This window comes from Cynocephalus volans, chromosome 1 (genome assembly GCF_027409185.1).
Source record: "Cynocephalus volans isolate mCynVol1 chromosome 1, mCynVol1.pri, whole genome shotgun sequence".
Taxonomy (NCBI): domain Eukaryota; kingdom Metazoa; phylum Chordata; class Mammalia; order Dermoptera; family Cynocephalidae; genus Cynocephalus; species Cynocephalus volans.
This window is the reverse complement of record NC_084460.1, coordinates 270,011,326-270,029,193: the sequence shown is the minus strand read 5'-3', so window position 1 is coordinate 270,029,193 and position 17,868 is coordinate 270,011,326. Positions and strand designations below refer to the sequence as shown.

The 17,868-nt window shown below is 36.1% G+C and overlaps 1 protein-coding gene across 4 annotated transcripts in view; it reads right to left on the bottom strand.

Annotated features, from left to right (window-relative positions):
* PARD3B (par-3 family cell polarity regulator beta) overlaps nucleotides 1-17,868 on the bottom strand; it is a 990,710-nt gene that overhangs the window by 599,144 nt on the left and 373,698 nt on the right. For all 4 annotated transcript variants that reach the window (XM_063091525.1, XM_063091519.1, XM_063091512.1 and 1 more), the window contains exon 3: nucleotides 7,359-7,530. In XM_063091525.1, coding sequence (XP_062947595.1) covers nucleotides 7,359-7,530 — 172 coding nt within the window. The remainder of the gene's footprint in view (nucleotides 1-7,358; nucleotides 7,531-17,868) is intronic.

Here is a 17,868-nt window from a genome sequence, read left to right as displayed (position 1 = left end):
TATTAGAGGATCTGCAGGCTCCATCTCAGTGTGGGCCCAGCATCAGTAAGAGGCCAAAGGGGAGATGGTGAACTCTGTGTTTTTTGGAGGTCACATAATCAACTTAGAAAATACAGCTGGAAAAGAGCAAGAATGAAAGCTTGGTTTTTATGTACTGTCTTTCAGTCTGGGTTAAATGGTTAAATGTAAATTACCTTTAATAATTTTCTCTTACAGTATAACCAACTTAATACCAATTTAGGTACTAAGTTTAGCCATTGGATATATCATACAATATTTTAAAAAAGAGATGAAAGGATAACTGAAGCAGGTAAAAAAAAAATTGAAATAAGACAAATACAAAGGTTAACTGGATATATTGCAGAAAAATAAAAATAGAAGTTCTGTTAGGATGTTGGTAATTTTTGTTTATTTTTCTGAAGAGTAATATTATATAATTTAATAAATAACATCTCATTTGAGAGGCATTTATAAGAACATAGAATGTTTTCAAGCGAATCCCATTGTGTTATTTTTAAGAAATGGTATGAAATTATCACTTGTCTATGAAGCCTGTATATAGTGACCACTTATTTGCAAGAGGAGGCAATGCCAGGTATAGTGAACACTGCACATTTAAAATATCATTCATATTTGTACTTCATTTAATACAAAGAAAAATTACTCCTGTGTGGTAACTACCTTTTAATATTTGTCAGTAGCTGCTTGTCTTTAGGTATTGACTTTATTCTTTAATTTAACTAGAACCTCTGGCCCTTTTCCAAAGTATTTTTTTAAAAAGTTTAAATATTCAATGAATAACCTGACGTTTCCCCAAACCAACTTTTCACCTACTCTGAAAACAAAAACTAAAATAAAAACCAAAACAACAATTACAAAAGAAGAATGGTGCCCCAAATGGGTTAGAAATGCTGTCATCTCCTCAGTCCTGATTTAGTTACCCTCATACTAGAAAGCATGCACACATTGTTGACTATATGGCTATGACTGATTGATGATAGTCTAGCAAGGTTACCATAGCTAATTACAACATCATTCATCTAAGCCTGCATAGGAAAAAAATACCAGGCTCCCAGGGAAGAAAAAAGAAAGGAAAGAAAAGCTATTCTATGGCTGCTAACTTTTGAATAATCAGCCTCAACAGGAAACAAATAGGATAAATCTCAATGACCAAATTATGACTTATGGATTCAACCAAGCAAATGACCTCAGTCCCCTGGTAATTTTAACTCTGGGTTTCACAGCCTACAGCAGAGAGCTTCCAGCAGCAAGGAACCCACACATGCTTATGCGCTTTGTAGTCAGAATTCAAAGGCTCCATCAGAAGCCTACCCCAAGCCTGTGCTTTAGTTCTGCTATGTGTGTGGTGTGAGTGTGTTTGTCTAGGATCAGATGCCAATACTTAAACTCACATTATGGGCACAGCAGCTACTTACACACTGTAGCCTAATTAAAGGAATAAACTTCCTCCTTCTTTAGGTTTTCCTGAAGATCACTGCCATAAAGGGATTTGGTTTCGTTAAAAATTGAGAAAAATGTTCCCATATGTTTCCTTTACACAGTAAATTAGTCAAAATCGGATAGAAAATGGTCACAATTTTCAACAATAAACTACAGCTCTGCAATATTTTCTGAGAACTACTGAAAATAAAGAGAAGCGTACTCAGTGTTTTGAAAATAATTATACTATAACAAACATACAATCATAATTTCCATTTCAGTTCTGAAGAAGCACAAACACATGGAAACAATAAAGCATCTGAGGCACCTTTTAGCTTTCAAGTCTCAAAAACAAGAATTACTTTCAAACAGAGAGTAGCTCATCTTCAAAGTTTAACACACAAGAGGAGAATGAAGCTAATACCACTTCAACTCCAAACTTTAATCAGATTGTTTTATATCTAGATCATATAGATCACAAGAATGGCAACAGCCAAGTTTAAAGTACTTTTTATCCTGAAATACTATTTAGACTACATTGCTTAAGTAATTATAACTAAAGAAATATTTTTTCTTCTTTTTTTTTTTTTTGTCTTTTTTGTGACCGCTAAGGGGATCGCAACCCTTGTCTTGGTGTCGTCCGCACCGCGCTCAGCCAGTGAGTGCACCGGCCATTCCTATATAGGATCCGAACCCGAACCCGCGGCGGGAGTGCCGCTGCACTCCTAAGTGCTGCACTCTCCCGAGTGCACCATGGGGACGGCCCGAAAGAAATATTTTCTCATGAAAGCTGGAACCCAAAATAGGAAATTTCAATCGAGAAGTACTGAGAAAAATTATCAAAAGATACAAAATAAAACTACTAATTAATTGTGACCATGGGAGGGAAATTGACAGGAGCATTGAGATAGATTCAAATTCAGCTTGGTATTAATGAAATAATTCTGGTACAATCGTAGTCTCTTAAAGCAAGAAAGGCTTATTTTATAGATGAGGAAACTGTGGTGGAGACGTGGAGGTAACACATCAGAGAGTGGCCTGGATGGCCTTGTTCTAAATTTTCACTTCTGTGGAGCTCCAAATGTGTCCTGACTTATTTATTTATTTGTTGGAAAAAGGGGTCCTGATAGGGATGATTTAAATGACTTGTCTAGGATACACAGCTAGATCAAATACTATACAGATGGACCAGCTCCATATCACTGGTTCTCAGGGACAAGATTTGGGCCACCCTTGGGCTATGGCCATATAATCTCTTCTGGGGAACAGGAGAAGGTCAGGTATCACTGATAATAAAGGCAGTACAGGGCCTAGTCAGGGGGAATGCTAAAGGACTCTTATTACTCCAAACTTCAAAATAATTGTCCTCACTAATTTGTCTTTTTTACAGATGACACTATGTGCAGATATTTGAAATATTAAAAAGAATACAAACATATCCACATTATAGAAAAAAAAATCACCTAGGGAATCCTATTAGCATGTTTGTTTTGGTGAAACTTTTCCCCAAACACACACAAATACACATATGCATGAACACACATGGGATGGGGAGACAAGAGCAAATTCGTTTCTGAAACTTACAGGATTTAAAAGAAGTTTTCTCCACTTAAATTCTCTGGTCTTTTCCCCCTCATTAGCTTTTCATTTACAGCTATTCATAGTATCTATTTATTAATTTACACACTATCTCAATTCCAAAAGGATATGAGGTACTATTTTATCACATATAGTATTTAAAAGACACGGATAATTGAAATCTACAATTAATCTAATAAATGTCACATACTAGAAGCCAAGAGATGTAGGATCCAATTTTACTTTTTATAACCAACTAGTTATTTGACATCAGAGCACACACTGACTCTAAGCTTTTATTTGCTCGTTTGTAAAATAATGTCAATTGCCTACACAATCATTAATTATGAAATTCTATGGAACTGTATTTGTAGACCAGAATTTCACAAAATTTGTTCTAAAGGGTGCATAATTCTTTTGAGTGGAGGTGGGTTGCTGTAGGATTTCTAGGAAGCATTGGGATTCTATTTATTGCCCACTCAACAGGCTTCTGCATCCCTTTCTTCCCTCCTAGAATAACCAAACCTATTTGCCCGGAGACGGAGCATGGACAAATTAGAATAACATCTACAACATATGTGCTCAATAAATATTATTTATTAATTAATGAGAATTAAATAGCCGTTGAAACCCAAATCATAAGGATTCCATAGAGAAACCCATGGGGTTCCAGAGAGAAGACATTGAAAATTGTTAACTAGGTGGTCTTTAATTCCAAATGGATTCTGTGAATATGATTCTTTGGTACTCCACCTGGTGTTTTGGCTACCATGTCTCTCTTTTTTTAAAAGACTCTTAGGTTAGCAATTTCTAGGCTATTTGGTAAAAGGCATTGGCCAAGAAACATAGCTACGATGACTGGCTTTTTGTCAGGGATAAGTCAGGACTTGGTCATTTAGCATTACATTAGAAAATCCATTAGAAAATAAATGGTAGGAAACAATTTAGATGAATGAAGTTGGAACTCTACAGTTGCCCACTTGAGTTAAAATTCCTCTTACAAATTAAAAATATATACCCCATTAACTTACAGGGCATGAGACTAGGAATCTCTTTAGATAGATAGAAGATTTCCACTCTTCATCATTGTAATCTTTCACTGTTAAATGAAGAATTAAAAATATATATTTATTGCACACTTATTGTACTGTCTTAAAGATTTGGATGAAGCTTAACAACAAGGTCATATGTGAGCTCAGACTTAAAAGGTGCACACGAATTCACCAGGTAGAAAAGAGGCAAAGGGCGAGATAGGCAAAGAAAACGGTACTTAAAAAGACACAGAGATTTGAAAGGAAGTAGTAAATTTGGGGAAAGACAAGTGGTTCATGGTGGCTGCAGGTTAAAGTGACTGTGGAAGAGTAGCTAGCAATATAGGTGGGCAGAGAGGGGTAGCTAGACTATGATGGGACTGTGAATATGAGTTGTATGCATATTCTAGGCCTGAGTATTTCATCTTGGAAGATAAAAATGTCTTGATTCCAAATATCAAATTATGTCTCCTTAAGTAAGAAAAGCATGTGAAAAGATAACAATTTCCCATTTTCTTGAACAGGTCTTAAAAGTAGGAAAAAAAATAATAAAGTGAGAATTTCAGACCTGCTTCAGTTGTACCAGCCCAGGCAAATGAACCCCGTGAGAACAATTCCAATGGACCACCCCTCCCATTCTTCATCTCAACAGGATCTCAGGGTAGGTCTGACAACCAAGTCACTTTCCCTAAAGGGCCATGAATACTGCATCACTGCCAACCACATCTTCCACCTTGAGATGCCCAGCCTGTGACCACATCCTGCCCTGGGGCCAGCAATAGGAAAACAGAATGGGCAGATACCAAAGCTGGCTGGATTGTTTTCTTCTTTAATGTTGCTGTCTGAAAAACGTGATAAATATGTTTTCTTCTTTGCTTTTTAAGTTACCGAAATGAAAAGTACTCAACAGGCTAGAACCTTGAAGGTGGATAAAGGATGATTTTTTCACCATTTATCCCTGCTCAAATTCCTCCAGCTAATTCAGAAGAACCATCTGTATCAGCTTGCTAATGAGTTTGGACACGGTTCTCAAGGAAACAGGGAGCCATTGGAGGTTGTTAAGCAGGAGGGTTATATAATCAAATTTGTGATTTAGAAAAGCAGCTCTGGCAATAGCAGGGATTGGAGAATGCAGACACTGTAAAGAAAGAGGTCAGTCTGAGGCCTCTGCAATAGTCTAATTGATGATAAAGCTCTGGCCTGTCGCAGCGGCTGTGGACCAGAAGGCTGAAGAACTAACAGAAGCAGGGGTGGAGGAATAAAAAGGAGAAACAGTAGATGATGCCAAAATTTCAGACAGAATGGGTGAGTGGCAACATTCACCACCTAAAAGTGAGTGGTGGCTAATCTCATCATTTAATCTATGCTACTAAGTGAAATGGGATTTGTGAGCCAATGAGTTTAAATTTCCAGCGTTTGGTATATACTCACAAAGTAAACCTCAGGACAGTGATATTAATTTATTATTTTATGAATAACATATCAGAGGCAGCCCAGCAAAATTACCAAAGCCAGCAAGAGTTCAAACCCTGGCTCTCCTACCTAATAGGTATATGATTCTCAATGAGTTATAAAACCTCTCTGTGCCAATTCTTCATCTCTTAAAAGAGGAAATCAGTAAAACTCAACTAATTAATTATGATGAGGCTTAAATGAGTTTGTGTGAGTAAAGGATTTACTCAGTAGACTGCCATGAGCACAGGGCCTGTCATATAGTCTCCATTTAGTAAATGTTATTTTCTATCTCCGCCTTTCCAAAAATCAGCATTTAAGAAGCAGAAGATCTACTTTCAAAGGGGAAAATCAGCTTACTTTTTTCCTTGCATTAAATATTATTATATCACTCAAGTTGTCCAACAAAAGAAATTGTGAAAAAGCTGAGGAAAGACAAACTTTATTTCCTAAGAAAGCTCATAAGAGAAAGGTGAAAACGAATTCCCAGACACGGGTACCATGAGGTTCAGCCACTTGAAGACCACAGTGCTTGCTTATAAATAAAATATAAAACAAGCAAGAGCAATTTTCTCCTTTTGTCTTTCCTTAGCGCCTAATTTTCCTCTCATACCATTTGCATAATGGGTAAAAAGGCATCCATTATGCAAATGAGCGATGGGCTGTAAGGTTGCTGAAGTCACAAGCCTGGCTCCAGATGAAGAGAAGCTGCCACAAAGCCCTCCAACATCACGTTCCAGCAGACTGCTTTACCAGCTTATTTCCAAAAAACAGGAAAACCCTGAAGACCATAGGTTATTAAGTTCCATTTGGTTTATTTTAAAAGGGGCACTACAGATACCTTTCAGAAGATCAGTACAAAATATGGATATCCAGTATTATAGTATGTAAAATCAGCTTTACAATATATAGTTTATGTCAGATTAGAAAAACGAGTACTACATACATTTTTTACAATTTTAAGCATATGCTTTGCTTGAGAAAGAATACGATTCCCTTAGCAAAGTAGAAAAAGCCTCTGTTTTTCTAGCTTGAGAATTAACCTATCAAGGGTGTTTTCAGCAGTCTCAAATTGTTGTGAACACATTCAACAGGAATAAAAAAAAATTGTTTTAAGTACCAAAATATTAATGGGTTAAATACCAAAACATTAGTAGGTTTTCAAAAACTTTAGCTGTTAAACTGACCTAAGTTTATCTGTAGGAGGTATCACCAAAAACTGACATGTTGTTTCTCTTGGGGTTGTAAAATGACTGAACTATAGAAGAATGTTTATTTTCTCTTTCTACAAACACCTTCAAAACAAATATAACAAAAAAGAATTCTGAGCAAAATCACCAGGTGAATTGTTCTTGTTTGAATAAATCAGCAGGAAAGAATTTCAAAACTAACTTCAAAATACTTTTCCCCAAACCTGAGATATATAGTTTACGAAGAAAATAAAGGTGGCTAAGAACAGAAAGTGAACTTTATTTCTAGTATAGACTCCTTGATAACCCTTAGCTTTTTCCAAATGCCTTTTTTCAGGAACTCTGCCTTTTTTTTTTTTTTTTTTTTTAAGCAATCCTCATATGATACTGGCGAGCCTCATCAGTTACAGTCTGACTCCCCACTATGTTCCTTCAAGAGCATGCAATTCAGATTCATTTGCAGTTCAAGAAATAACTGCATTCACTTACCTCAGCATCAGCAGCTGCAAAGAACTATGTCAAAAAATAATTGAGAAAAGACAAACCGGACATTTTTTTAAAGAAAAATATTAACAGCATAAAAGTCATAAGGAAGCAGCAACCCACAGTCAACAAGATGATGTATTTTTCAAACAGATGAAAAGCACACCATTAAAAATACCCATACCTAGTTTCAGAGCAGAAGGGGTTACTTCAATTTCCCCACCAATTGGTTTAAATGCAGCCAGTTGGGCAGCCACTTCAGTCTCAAAAGCATCTGGGCTCTGCCGATCTGCAGGGTTTCCACTGGGGCTCTCAATCTTGTGCAGTGGTTCTTGCTCTTCAAACACGGCAATCAGCTACAAACAAGTCCAACAACACTAATTACTTCATAGGACACGCAGATCACACGAACACTATCTAGCTGATCGTAATCTTTATTTGGTTTTAAAGAAAATAGCCTCTTCAAACTTCAAACTTTAATGTTACTGTACCACAATTCTTAATCCTTCAATATTATCATGTTTATATGCTCCATGGCCAGGAAATAATGAATGGTTTGTTCATTTGTTTATTTTGTCTATTCCTGAAATAGAGAATCAATTTTGGCTAACTCTCTTAAAGGAATGAAATGGTTGCCTCGTTCCTTCACAACTTCTTCTAAGATGCATTAAAGGAATTCATTACCTCTTTAAGAGTACTCCCCCAAATTAAAGTTGATTATGCAAAATTTGAACAGTAGAGTTATATGGTATAAAGGGACATTTCAGTCTCAGAGAGCTAGAACACATTACAAAATCCTTAATTACATCTGTCCTTCTCGACACAATTTAAATATCTACCTACATACATATAGCTTATGTATATACTTATATACAATTTGTTTTGACCTTGTATACATCGATGTCCCATTTTTGTACATGCGTTTCATTTTGTTCTTTTCCTTCCTGACTGTGTGGACTGGTTTAAGTCCAATGACTGCTAAATCCATCAGCACTCTTACTTAATATGAAAACTATGCTCCTTATTAATATAACTTTTAATTGTCTACTTCCAAATCATTTTTCATTAAAATATGGGTAAGATATAACAATATATTCAAGATATCATGCAGACACTACTGTATGAACAGTGAACGCAGCTCACTGAAACTGCATTTTTGGCCAGAAGATAGCACCACCATGAAGGAGCTTCAAATGCTTCTCATCAGCTGATGTAGAAAAGTCCAAATGTGAGTGTAGGAGGCAGCTGCTGTCAAACCAATAAAGAGCAATGTGTGTAAATTTGAAAACTGCTAATAAATCTTTAGATACTTTTCATTCATTAAATGAAACAAACCTACTTATGATTCAAACATTTATTCAGGAAAGGCACTCAAAGCCCCATTCATAGGGGAACCTTGTTGGCAATAGCATTAACAACACAAGTGCATGGATAACCAATCAAAACATCATAAATTCCAAGTTCAGTCTTCCAAAAGAAATGAATACAATTAGAGATATGCAAATCGGCTATTCAAAAATAATTTTCATAATTGACTACTCATTTCCAGTATGGAGGCTTCTTTAATTGGAAAATCCAACAATCCTCTCACCCCAGAAAAGAAATGCTACTCCCAAGGCATTATTTTTAATTCTTGAAATTGAGAACATGCATTTTCTATTTTTAATTGTTAGCACTGATGAACTGATTTGAGATAAGACTTAAATAGATTAATATGAAAGATTATTCTAGTATAGAAATAACCAATAGAACTATATATTTCTAATTATCTGGCCAAATCCTGGAAATAAAAATAAAATTAATTTTTTAAATCTGGTGGAAGTGTTATTTTCATTACTATTTCTGTGCCATAATTATAACCTCAATTTTGCATATTGGTGAATTCTAACACATATTAGTAATGTTCATCTTAATATACCAATCAACTAGGCAGTGGCATATTGTATTGGTACTATGAACAGTTTTGTGTAAATTAAGACTAATATCTTACTCTTCTTTCTACATTCTTAACTCTTTGTATAACTCCTGTTCTTTAAATATTGGAGAAAAAAGAAAAAACAGAATATCAATCAGAAGTATAATACAAAAGTTTAAAATTGATAAGCCATAAGATAAATCATTACCTATACCTTTTCTTCTTAAGATACTTCAGTATTTTCCAGACATTATATCCACACATGCTTATAGCATATGTAGTAACAATATGATACCCATCTACCAAATGTGAGAATAATCTGTAGATTTTGTTTTTGAAGGTCACAGAACTGGAATCAAGTCTTTTTTAATTTCCAGTCCAGAAAATTGTAACTGTTTTCCAAAAAAAGAACTGTAAAAAGAGAGGTTACATTGTAGAGAATATTTCTAGTTCGTCGATGAGGATGTTATACCCTAAAAAATGAGAATTCCTCTTTTTGGAGATACAGCCAATACCCAACTCTTTTTAAAGATGGTAGCAGCAAAACCTGGACACTTCCCAAATCTCATAATCTCTTTGATTAATTAAGTGCTTAGTGTGGCTCCCAATCCCATGACTGACAGAAATTACTTCCACAGAGCATAGTCTGAATGAATGGATGAAATAAATTCTCTATTCCTGGGAAGAAGAGGACCAAACCTAAATCTATGGTGCCCGAAGTCATGGCCCTCAGTGCTGGCTGATAAGAGAGACTCTCTCCATCTGCTCTTCACCTTAACATCTACAATATATACAGACTTACACGTTTCAACACTGATAATTCATTTAAATCATATGTTACAGGTCCTTGTTAACTAGATTACTAGATTTATCAGAGCACCTACATTACTGGGTAGCAGAGTTCCCAAAGACAGTACTACGGCGACACACTACTTAACACAAACCACTGTTCTAGTCCCTCAGCAGAAGCCATGATGGTTTCCAAATCATCCAGCGCATGGAAATGGCCTCCCCTTCCTGACTTAAGCACATTCAAAGTTACCTTTCCCACAGGGATGAGTTGGAGATGAAGGAAGTAATTCTGTTTGAAATCTTCTGTGTTAAGGTTTCACCTAGAGTAAAGGTGGAAGATTTACCTTTACTGTAGGTGAAACATTCACACAAAATTTTTCCACATGCCATAGAAAATTTCTATAGCATGTAGAAGACTTTTCACTGAGACCTTAGGGGTTGCAGTAAGTCAAACCCTATGCAAAATGCAAATAGGCAATATCTGATTTGCATGCCTTCCTGTTCTGCTGCCCTATGTATCTTCTGGTTTGCCTTCTGTTCTTCTGTGATGCCAGTGTTCACATGCCACTGAGTGCAGTGCTGGCATTTCCCAAAGACCACATAATCCAAAATGATTTGTTCACTCAGCCTTTACTTCCCATGAAAATTCCTGTCCCCACTGATCTGTCAGTACATAGGCATCTAATCCCCAGATAGACACAGGCTGGTCAGTTTATAAATAAGCTGTTCATTCTCCCATCAAACAAAACCAAAAACCTTCTCAGGACCCACATATCTCTACAGGTACCACCCATTTCATATTTGACTTATGTTTTAATCAGACCCCTGTAAAAACCTTTCCATCTCACCTGGAGAGAAGCCCGAGTTCTGGCAATGACCTATGAGGTCACTAGCTCCTGTCACATTTCTGACCTTATGTTTCGATCATTCCCCTGCCGTTCTCAGGACTCTATCCAGCTATGCTATCATCTTTTTACCAACCTCAGTGTCTGCATTTGCCGTTCTCTTGTAGGAAACAGTCTTCCGCCAGATACCTGCACAGCCTGTTCCTCCATCCTCCAGATCTGCACCCAAGTGCCGGGTGTTCACTAGCTAAACTAAACTGCAACATCCCCTCCGCTCCCTTTATTTTTCTTTACAGCATTTATCTTTATCTCCCAATGCTATATCTTTTTTTTCTCATATTTATTACCTGTCTCCCTCCCCCACTAGAATGAGAGCTCCAAGAGGACAGTGATTTTTGTCTATGTTGTTGATTGCTGTAGCACCACTGGCTACAGCATTGAGCACTGATGATGTCATACTCAGTGTATATTTCCTGGGGAAAAAATGAGTGAAATATGAAGCAAAAACAGATACCAAAACCTAATGTAGCAGCAAAAGATAAAGATTTTTCATGTGTTTTTAGAATATACATTCAAATTTTAAAAATTTAAAGAATGAATGCATGTAAATAACTAATATTTACTTTTAAGATGCTCAAAATGTCATCATCATTATTGTTGCTTTTGCTTTTGAAATTATGGAAGAGAAACTCCTTTTCTATTCAACAATGGGGAAATTGCTTCTGCCACATCATACTCTAAAATGGAGATTACGTGTCTTCGCTTTATTTTTCAGGCTTATTTTAAAAGGAAGAATCTGTTTACTTGGTCACTGAAGGTGTTGAAGTAGGAGTGAAGGGTGGATGGAGAGGTGGGCAGGGTTAGCAGATGGGGCTCAGGCACTCCCTCGCTTACCTTTCTTCCAGTACACATTCACTTCTCCAGCGTGAAGCTTCTAGATGTGTCCCCTAACGTCCATTAAGAATAAATGTGAATAAACCTCCAGGGCAAGTGGAGGCACAGCCTGAAGTAACACTTCATATGCCTAAAATTGAAGTGCCCAGCGTTATTTTACAAAGTTAGGTAAATTGTATATCCTATTCTCTACCAGTTTTCTATGCTTCTTTTACTATGAAAAATATTCTCTCTCTAGTTGTCAGTAAAATTAAGGCATAGGAAGATAGGCAATCTTATGATTTTTCTATCCCTGTTTGAGAAGTTTAGGTGGAGTGTATTTCTCAGGAAAACACCTACCTTTTAAATAGAAATATGGAAAACACATGGAAATAAATGCGTTAATGTAGTATTGTGAATTACTTTCAGTAACTATATGTCAATTGCCAAAGGTGATTGATGTTCCCAATTCAAAGATCAGGCACTAGTTTTGTTAACTAAAAGTAGCACCCACCCTCTGGAAAGAACATCTGAAACGAGGATTCTCCTAGAAAAAATAATATCCATAAACCTCATTTTAGAAAATATTTCCATCTTTTTCTCATTCTCTACCTTGAAAAGGTCAAAAGAATGGAAAAGTCAATAACAACAATTACAAACTCAAAGATCAAAAAATAAATAAATAAATAAAAGAACTCTGTATACTTTATAACATCCATGACTCTAAATAACAGATCTGATCAAAAGAGCCATGTGATCTCTGCAATTCCACACCATCAATATCCCTTCAAGGACACATACCTATTGTTATACTTGAACAATAAAGCTATTATGATCAATATCATGAGTAAAGTTGTGTGTGTGTGTGTGTGTGTGTGTGTGTGTGTGTGTGTGTGTGTGTGTGTGTGTTTTGAGGGGTGAGAAGAGGTATGTTCAGTAGGTTAAAATACTAATTTCCTTGATAATATCTCATGATAACATGTCCAAATGCTCAGCATAGAGCCTGGTACACAATGGAAGTTTACATTTAATTCCTATTCCTACCATAGCTATCATTCCCTGGCTTCTAGACTGAGTCCCACTTGACTTGTTTATCCCTATTCTGCTTTCACTTTGTTGTTTCTCTTTAATCTCTTCATCACAGGATTGACAGAGGAACACAGAAAGTACTAAGATCAAACACATCAAATAGGTAATTTTTTCTTTTCCTTTCTTCTTCTCTTCATCACACAAGAACACACAACCCTTAGACATGCAGTACTCCTCTCCCACCTAGCAATACATGGTTCATGCTGTTTGTTCTATGCCGACCATAACTTGAAGCAATATACCAATGTCTTTAGCTTTTATGCTGAAAAGTAAATATTTTTCACGATAAATGACACGAAGTACATTTATTGCACAGTCCCTTAATATTCATGGTATAGTTTATGCTGTTGTCAACCTGTTATATTCTGTCACTTTTACAGTCTGAGTTTTTATAATTTGATGTTATGCTTAGCCTAAGTAGAAAATAAAAATGAATCATTCAAATGATTGATCGTAGAGATAATTAACTGTATTTATAAAAGCATTTTTATTATTAATTACACTAAGACATATGCGGCTCTATTTTAATTACATGTCAAGTGAACTAATACATACTAAGAAAGTCTTACTTGCCATATTGAGTTCTTTGGGTTAAACCATTGAACTTAATAATTTTTTTTTTTTTTTTTTTACTGTTCATACATATTCCTTGTTACCAAAAACTATCAAGTAAAATCAAAAGACAAACAACAACAACCAAAAATCCTACAAAATAAAATTGGAATCATTTGTCTCGAATCTTAACAAACACAATTAAATCTAAGTAAGACTGTGAAAGTATAGCAATTTCACAGGTAGAGGAAAACACATTATCACCCTTGGGAAGAGAGTGCAACACTACAGAATTCCATTTAAATGTAATGCATCTGGCTTGTAACTAAATAACAATTGGCTATGTGAGCTAATTTTATGCCACTCTAAACAAAGGTTTCAGAATAGGTTGTCTTCCTTCATAGGATTTTGACAGCTAGCTAAAAAAGCATTTAATCCGCATCTTAAAAATTAGCAGGCTCACATTAGCATCTTCATCAGAAGCTAGCATCGGATCTGGCATCCTCAGAGCAAGTACATAACAACTCTGATTCTCAGAAAGTTCAATCAACATTCAGTAAATGAGATAAACCTATTTTCATTTCCCCCTCAAACTGAAAATCTATAATAGGGGCTTTTATAAACTTTACAGCTTTAAGCTTCAAGCTTGACTCTAAAGAAAATAACATGATTTATTCAACTATTCTAAGAACTCTATTTATCCTTATCACTTTTTAAAGAGGCATCTGCTTAAATTGTGCCATAATAACAAAAAAATATGCCTATTAAAAAACCACCCATATTTCAGCCAAAAATACATTTACCTCTTTTAATTATGTAGTAAGTTGCTAAGAAGCCAGATATGCATTAAACGCATTTTATACTGAATCACATTTTTCTTCTGAAACTAAAATTTCAAAATGATATGTTACCACTTGACAAGTTTGAGAGAATCATGAATTTGTTTTTGTTGCAGTCTCTACTTTCCTCAGTGACACTACACAGTAGAAGTCCAAGGAGCCCTTTCCTCTGTGCCCGTCACCATCCACAGCAGTGGAAGGGAAAGGGTCTCCTGGAGGTCAGGTGGTAGCCAGAAAGCCCCAATCCTAGGGGCATCTAGGCAGCAGCTATGGAAAAAGCAAACTGGCAAAGAAGCCGGGAGAAGTTGTGAGCATCATCAGGGTGACACAAATGTCAGAAATTTTAATACCTCAATATAATTGCCTTGTCAATAATAATATTCCTGCTGCCTCTGAATTGCATATATTAAAAATAACAGACACGCAAGAAAGTGGAAGATAAAATACTTAGGTTAAATGGCTGGAAAATTCTCAAAGATGATCTCAATACACTGTGGCTTCACTTGCCATTTACCCAGCATATTACTATATAGTTCTTCAATTTTATCCTATCTCCGGGGCTTTGGAGGTCTTGGGAGGGTGTACATTATTGGAAATGAAGATACAATATAACTTGTGATGTTTAAAATGCATGGAGATACACACAAATTGCTTTTTCTTAAGTTATTCTCAACCAAATCACACACATCTTACCTGTGTTGTTGAAAGAATATTCTGTTTAAAGCAAAACACTAGAAAACATAAAATAGTATATGAAAAATATTTTTTATAAAGCACTGCATACATTTACAATATTATAACAGCCACATTCAATATTACTAAAGTGGCTCAGTTTTATTTTCCCTACTTCACTACAATTTCTATTCTCTTACCAAACCAAAGCTAAGTCACAGTGTTGCCACAGCCATCCAGAAGGATGTCAGTAAATCCTTGAGGGCAATAACTTACTGGAATCTAACACTGGTTTCTCTCTGTAGGGATTGTTCCACTACAATTAAATGCTGCACTACCTCTGGCCAGACCATCTCATCTCCAGGAGCATCTCCTAAAGGGCGTGGAATCACTTCTGGCTTCCAATCTGGCCCTGACATTTAACCACACACTGTTGCTGAATCATAGAGATCTGGACATGATCTTGGTCCAGCTTCAAGTTCTTCATCATATATCCTCAAGGCTTTCAAAATAAAGTTCAAGTCTCCCATCCAAGGTCCTTCACCAGGCTCTCTGGTGTTCCTACAACACATATCCATTCCTCTGTCATCACCTGTCACACAGCCTGAGGATCCTTTATTGACTTGCTGCTCTCTATATAAACTATAAGCTACTTGAAACCAAGCGACGCATCATTTAAAATATATATTTAACAAATACTGTTATAGATCTTATTGTGTGCTAGGCACTGTTCTAAGTGCTTACATACCTTATTTTATTTTGTACTCATAAGAAATCCTATGAGAAAAGCATTGCTATCCTATTTTACAGATGAGAAAACTGAAGTGCACATGACTTTATATTCCAAGCTCCTAGTATGATACTAGGTATATGGAAAAAAAATCACTCACGTAAATGGGTGATTTAAGTTCTGTACTATGTCCAAGATGGAGAGCAAAGCCTCTGTTATATGGATATTTTACTTTTATGTGGATGCCATCTCCCTGTATCCTGACATTTCATACAATTATGAATAAAGGTCACCCCCATTACCATGTATGTATGCTACTATACACAGCAAAGTAGCTTTTGCCCATCCTTGAGGTACAAGGTGAAATTGAACCTTACAATTTCTCCATCTAAAATCTACTTAGTGTATTACAATCCCAACCTTGTTTCCTGGTGGACTATATCTATCTATTTGATTTTTTTTTTCTAGAGGAAAGCTTCTGAAATTATAAAACTAATTTGTGCATAAACATACCTAGTTCTGAAACAAACACAACTGTACAGTGTTCTCCATGAGGTGTGACTGTTGGAAGAGCCCTGCTTATTTGTACTAATGACTGCCATTCAGGCTGTGTTGCTTAATTTTGTGGATTAATGAGTAAGCAATCAAATGTGATTTTAAGTCATGAATATAACAAACATACTATTCATTTATTTTGACAAGTATTTTAATTTATGAGACTTGGCTACAAATAGAGCAGCCTACTTTGTAAAAGAAAAAAAAAGAAACCTTTCTGCTTTTAACATAACCCAACAGCTCTCACATAATAAACCTTTGCAGAGAGTGATGACAAAGCCATCACCTTCTACAGACAGATAAAGAATTGATAGGTTGGTAGAAAAAAAAAAATGAGATCTTATTATATCATTAAAAATTTCAATGAGATGTATTTTGCACACACTTGAATTGTATGATTAGAGTTTGTAAACCACACAGAACATGGTAACTAAAACAGGTCAGTGCTGTCCTAAGGCAAGTGCAGTGGGCATACCTGCCCTCTGGTGTGTCACCTTGTTAGCCTAAAACACAAGTTTTGCAGCATCATATGTCCCTGGGATGGCCTCATATTCCTGGCCAGAGATCCTCCAAGGCAAGGTAAAGCAGTGCGTGAACTACAAATACGGGGAAGGTCAAAACTCTCTGAAAATTAGCTGATGATTAATTGGTACTACATTTCATCAGACTAGTTAGGGAATGGACTCTTTAGCACAGACACATTTAGCAAATTAGCCCAAGCACTGGCTGATTGACCTCATGACAGGTCCAGTGATGTTCTACCTTCTCCAGCATCTCATGACAGCTGAACAACTGGTGGAGACTGCGGAAAGGTCAGCATTCAGCTTGACTGAGGGAAGAGGAAGCTCTTCTCTTAAGTATTCCACTTAGACTCAGACCTCCCTTGTCATGAGTGACAAGGCTTGTGAAGCTAATATTTAAAAAAATTAACATTGTAACTGCAGGTGGGTTTAGCTGCTGAACTCCTTCTGTCTGAGTGGTAGAGCTAACCTTTTCTGTTAGCTTCTAATTGCTCTACATCTCCTTAACTAGTGATAATGTGGCTAACCCTCCTGGGATGGGTGTTGACTTTGGGAGCATCTAAATGTCAAGATTTGTAATTATGATTGTGGGTGTATGAAACTCAAATAGAATGATGCCTCACTAATTGGGGACTGAAGACAAGAAAACTGGGGTCCTTGCTCCTTCCTCATGGTCACGAGTGGTGTGTCACCTCTTACAGGAATATTTGCATTTGAGGTCTTGTCTAATTTAGAAAGACGGTCTTTGTGTGTTAGTGGTAAATTTGTAAGCTTAGTGCAAAAAACCTTTCCTAAAGTACCTAAAATATATTCTTTAAGCATAAAAACGATGATTTATTTCTAAACCAAAAATTGAAACACACTGAACATACTTATGGCAAATAATGAAACACGTTTTGAAATTAAGACTGAACCCCAAAATCCAAGTCTCTGTGACCACTGACAATATTGGGTTTCTAAAGCCAGTCCTCACACCAGACCCAAGGGCCTCTTCTGCACTTTGTTCCTTTTGGCATTTATGTTTTCGAAGCAAAAAGAAAAGTGTGGGGGCAAGAAGATGTAAGGATCACAAATCCCTCCAGCAAACTGTGTATGTAGCGTGTGTTCATGTAAGAGAGAAAGAAGATGAACAAAACTTTAAAAAGACAAAACTTCACTGCTTTCCCTCCCATCTTTTTTTCTATGTATATATTTGTGTATCTTAATGTTACTTAATTCATACAGCATAACATGCAATTTTGTTTTCTGATATTTTCAACTAGTATTTTCATATGAGCAATTTTCCCAATTTTAATCTGTAAAAAAAAATTC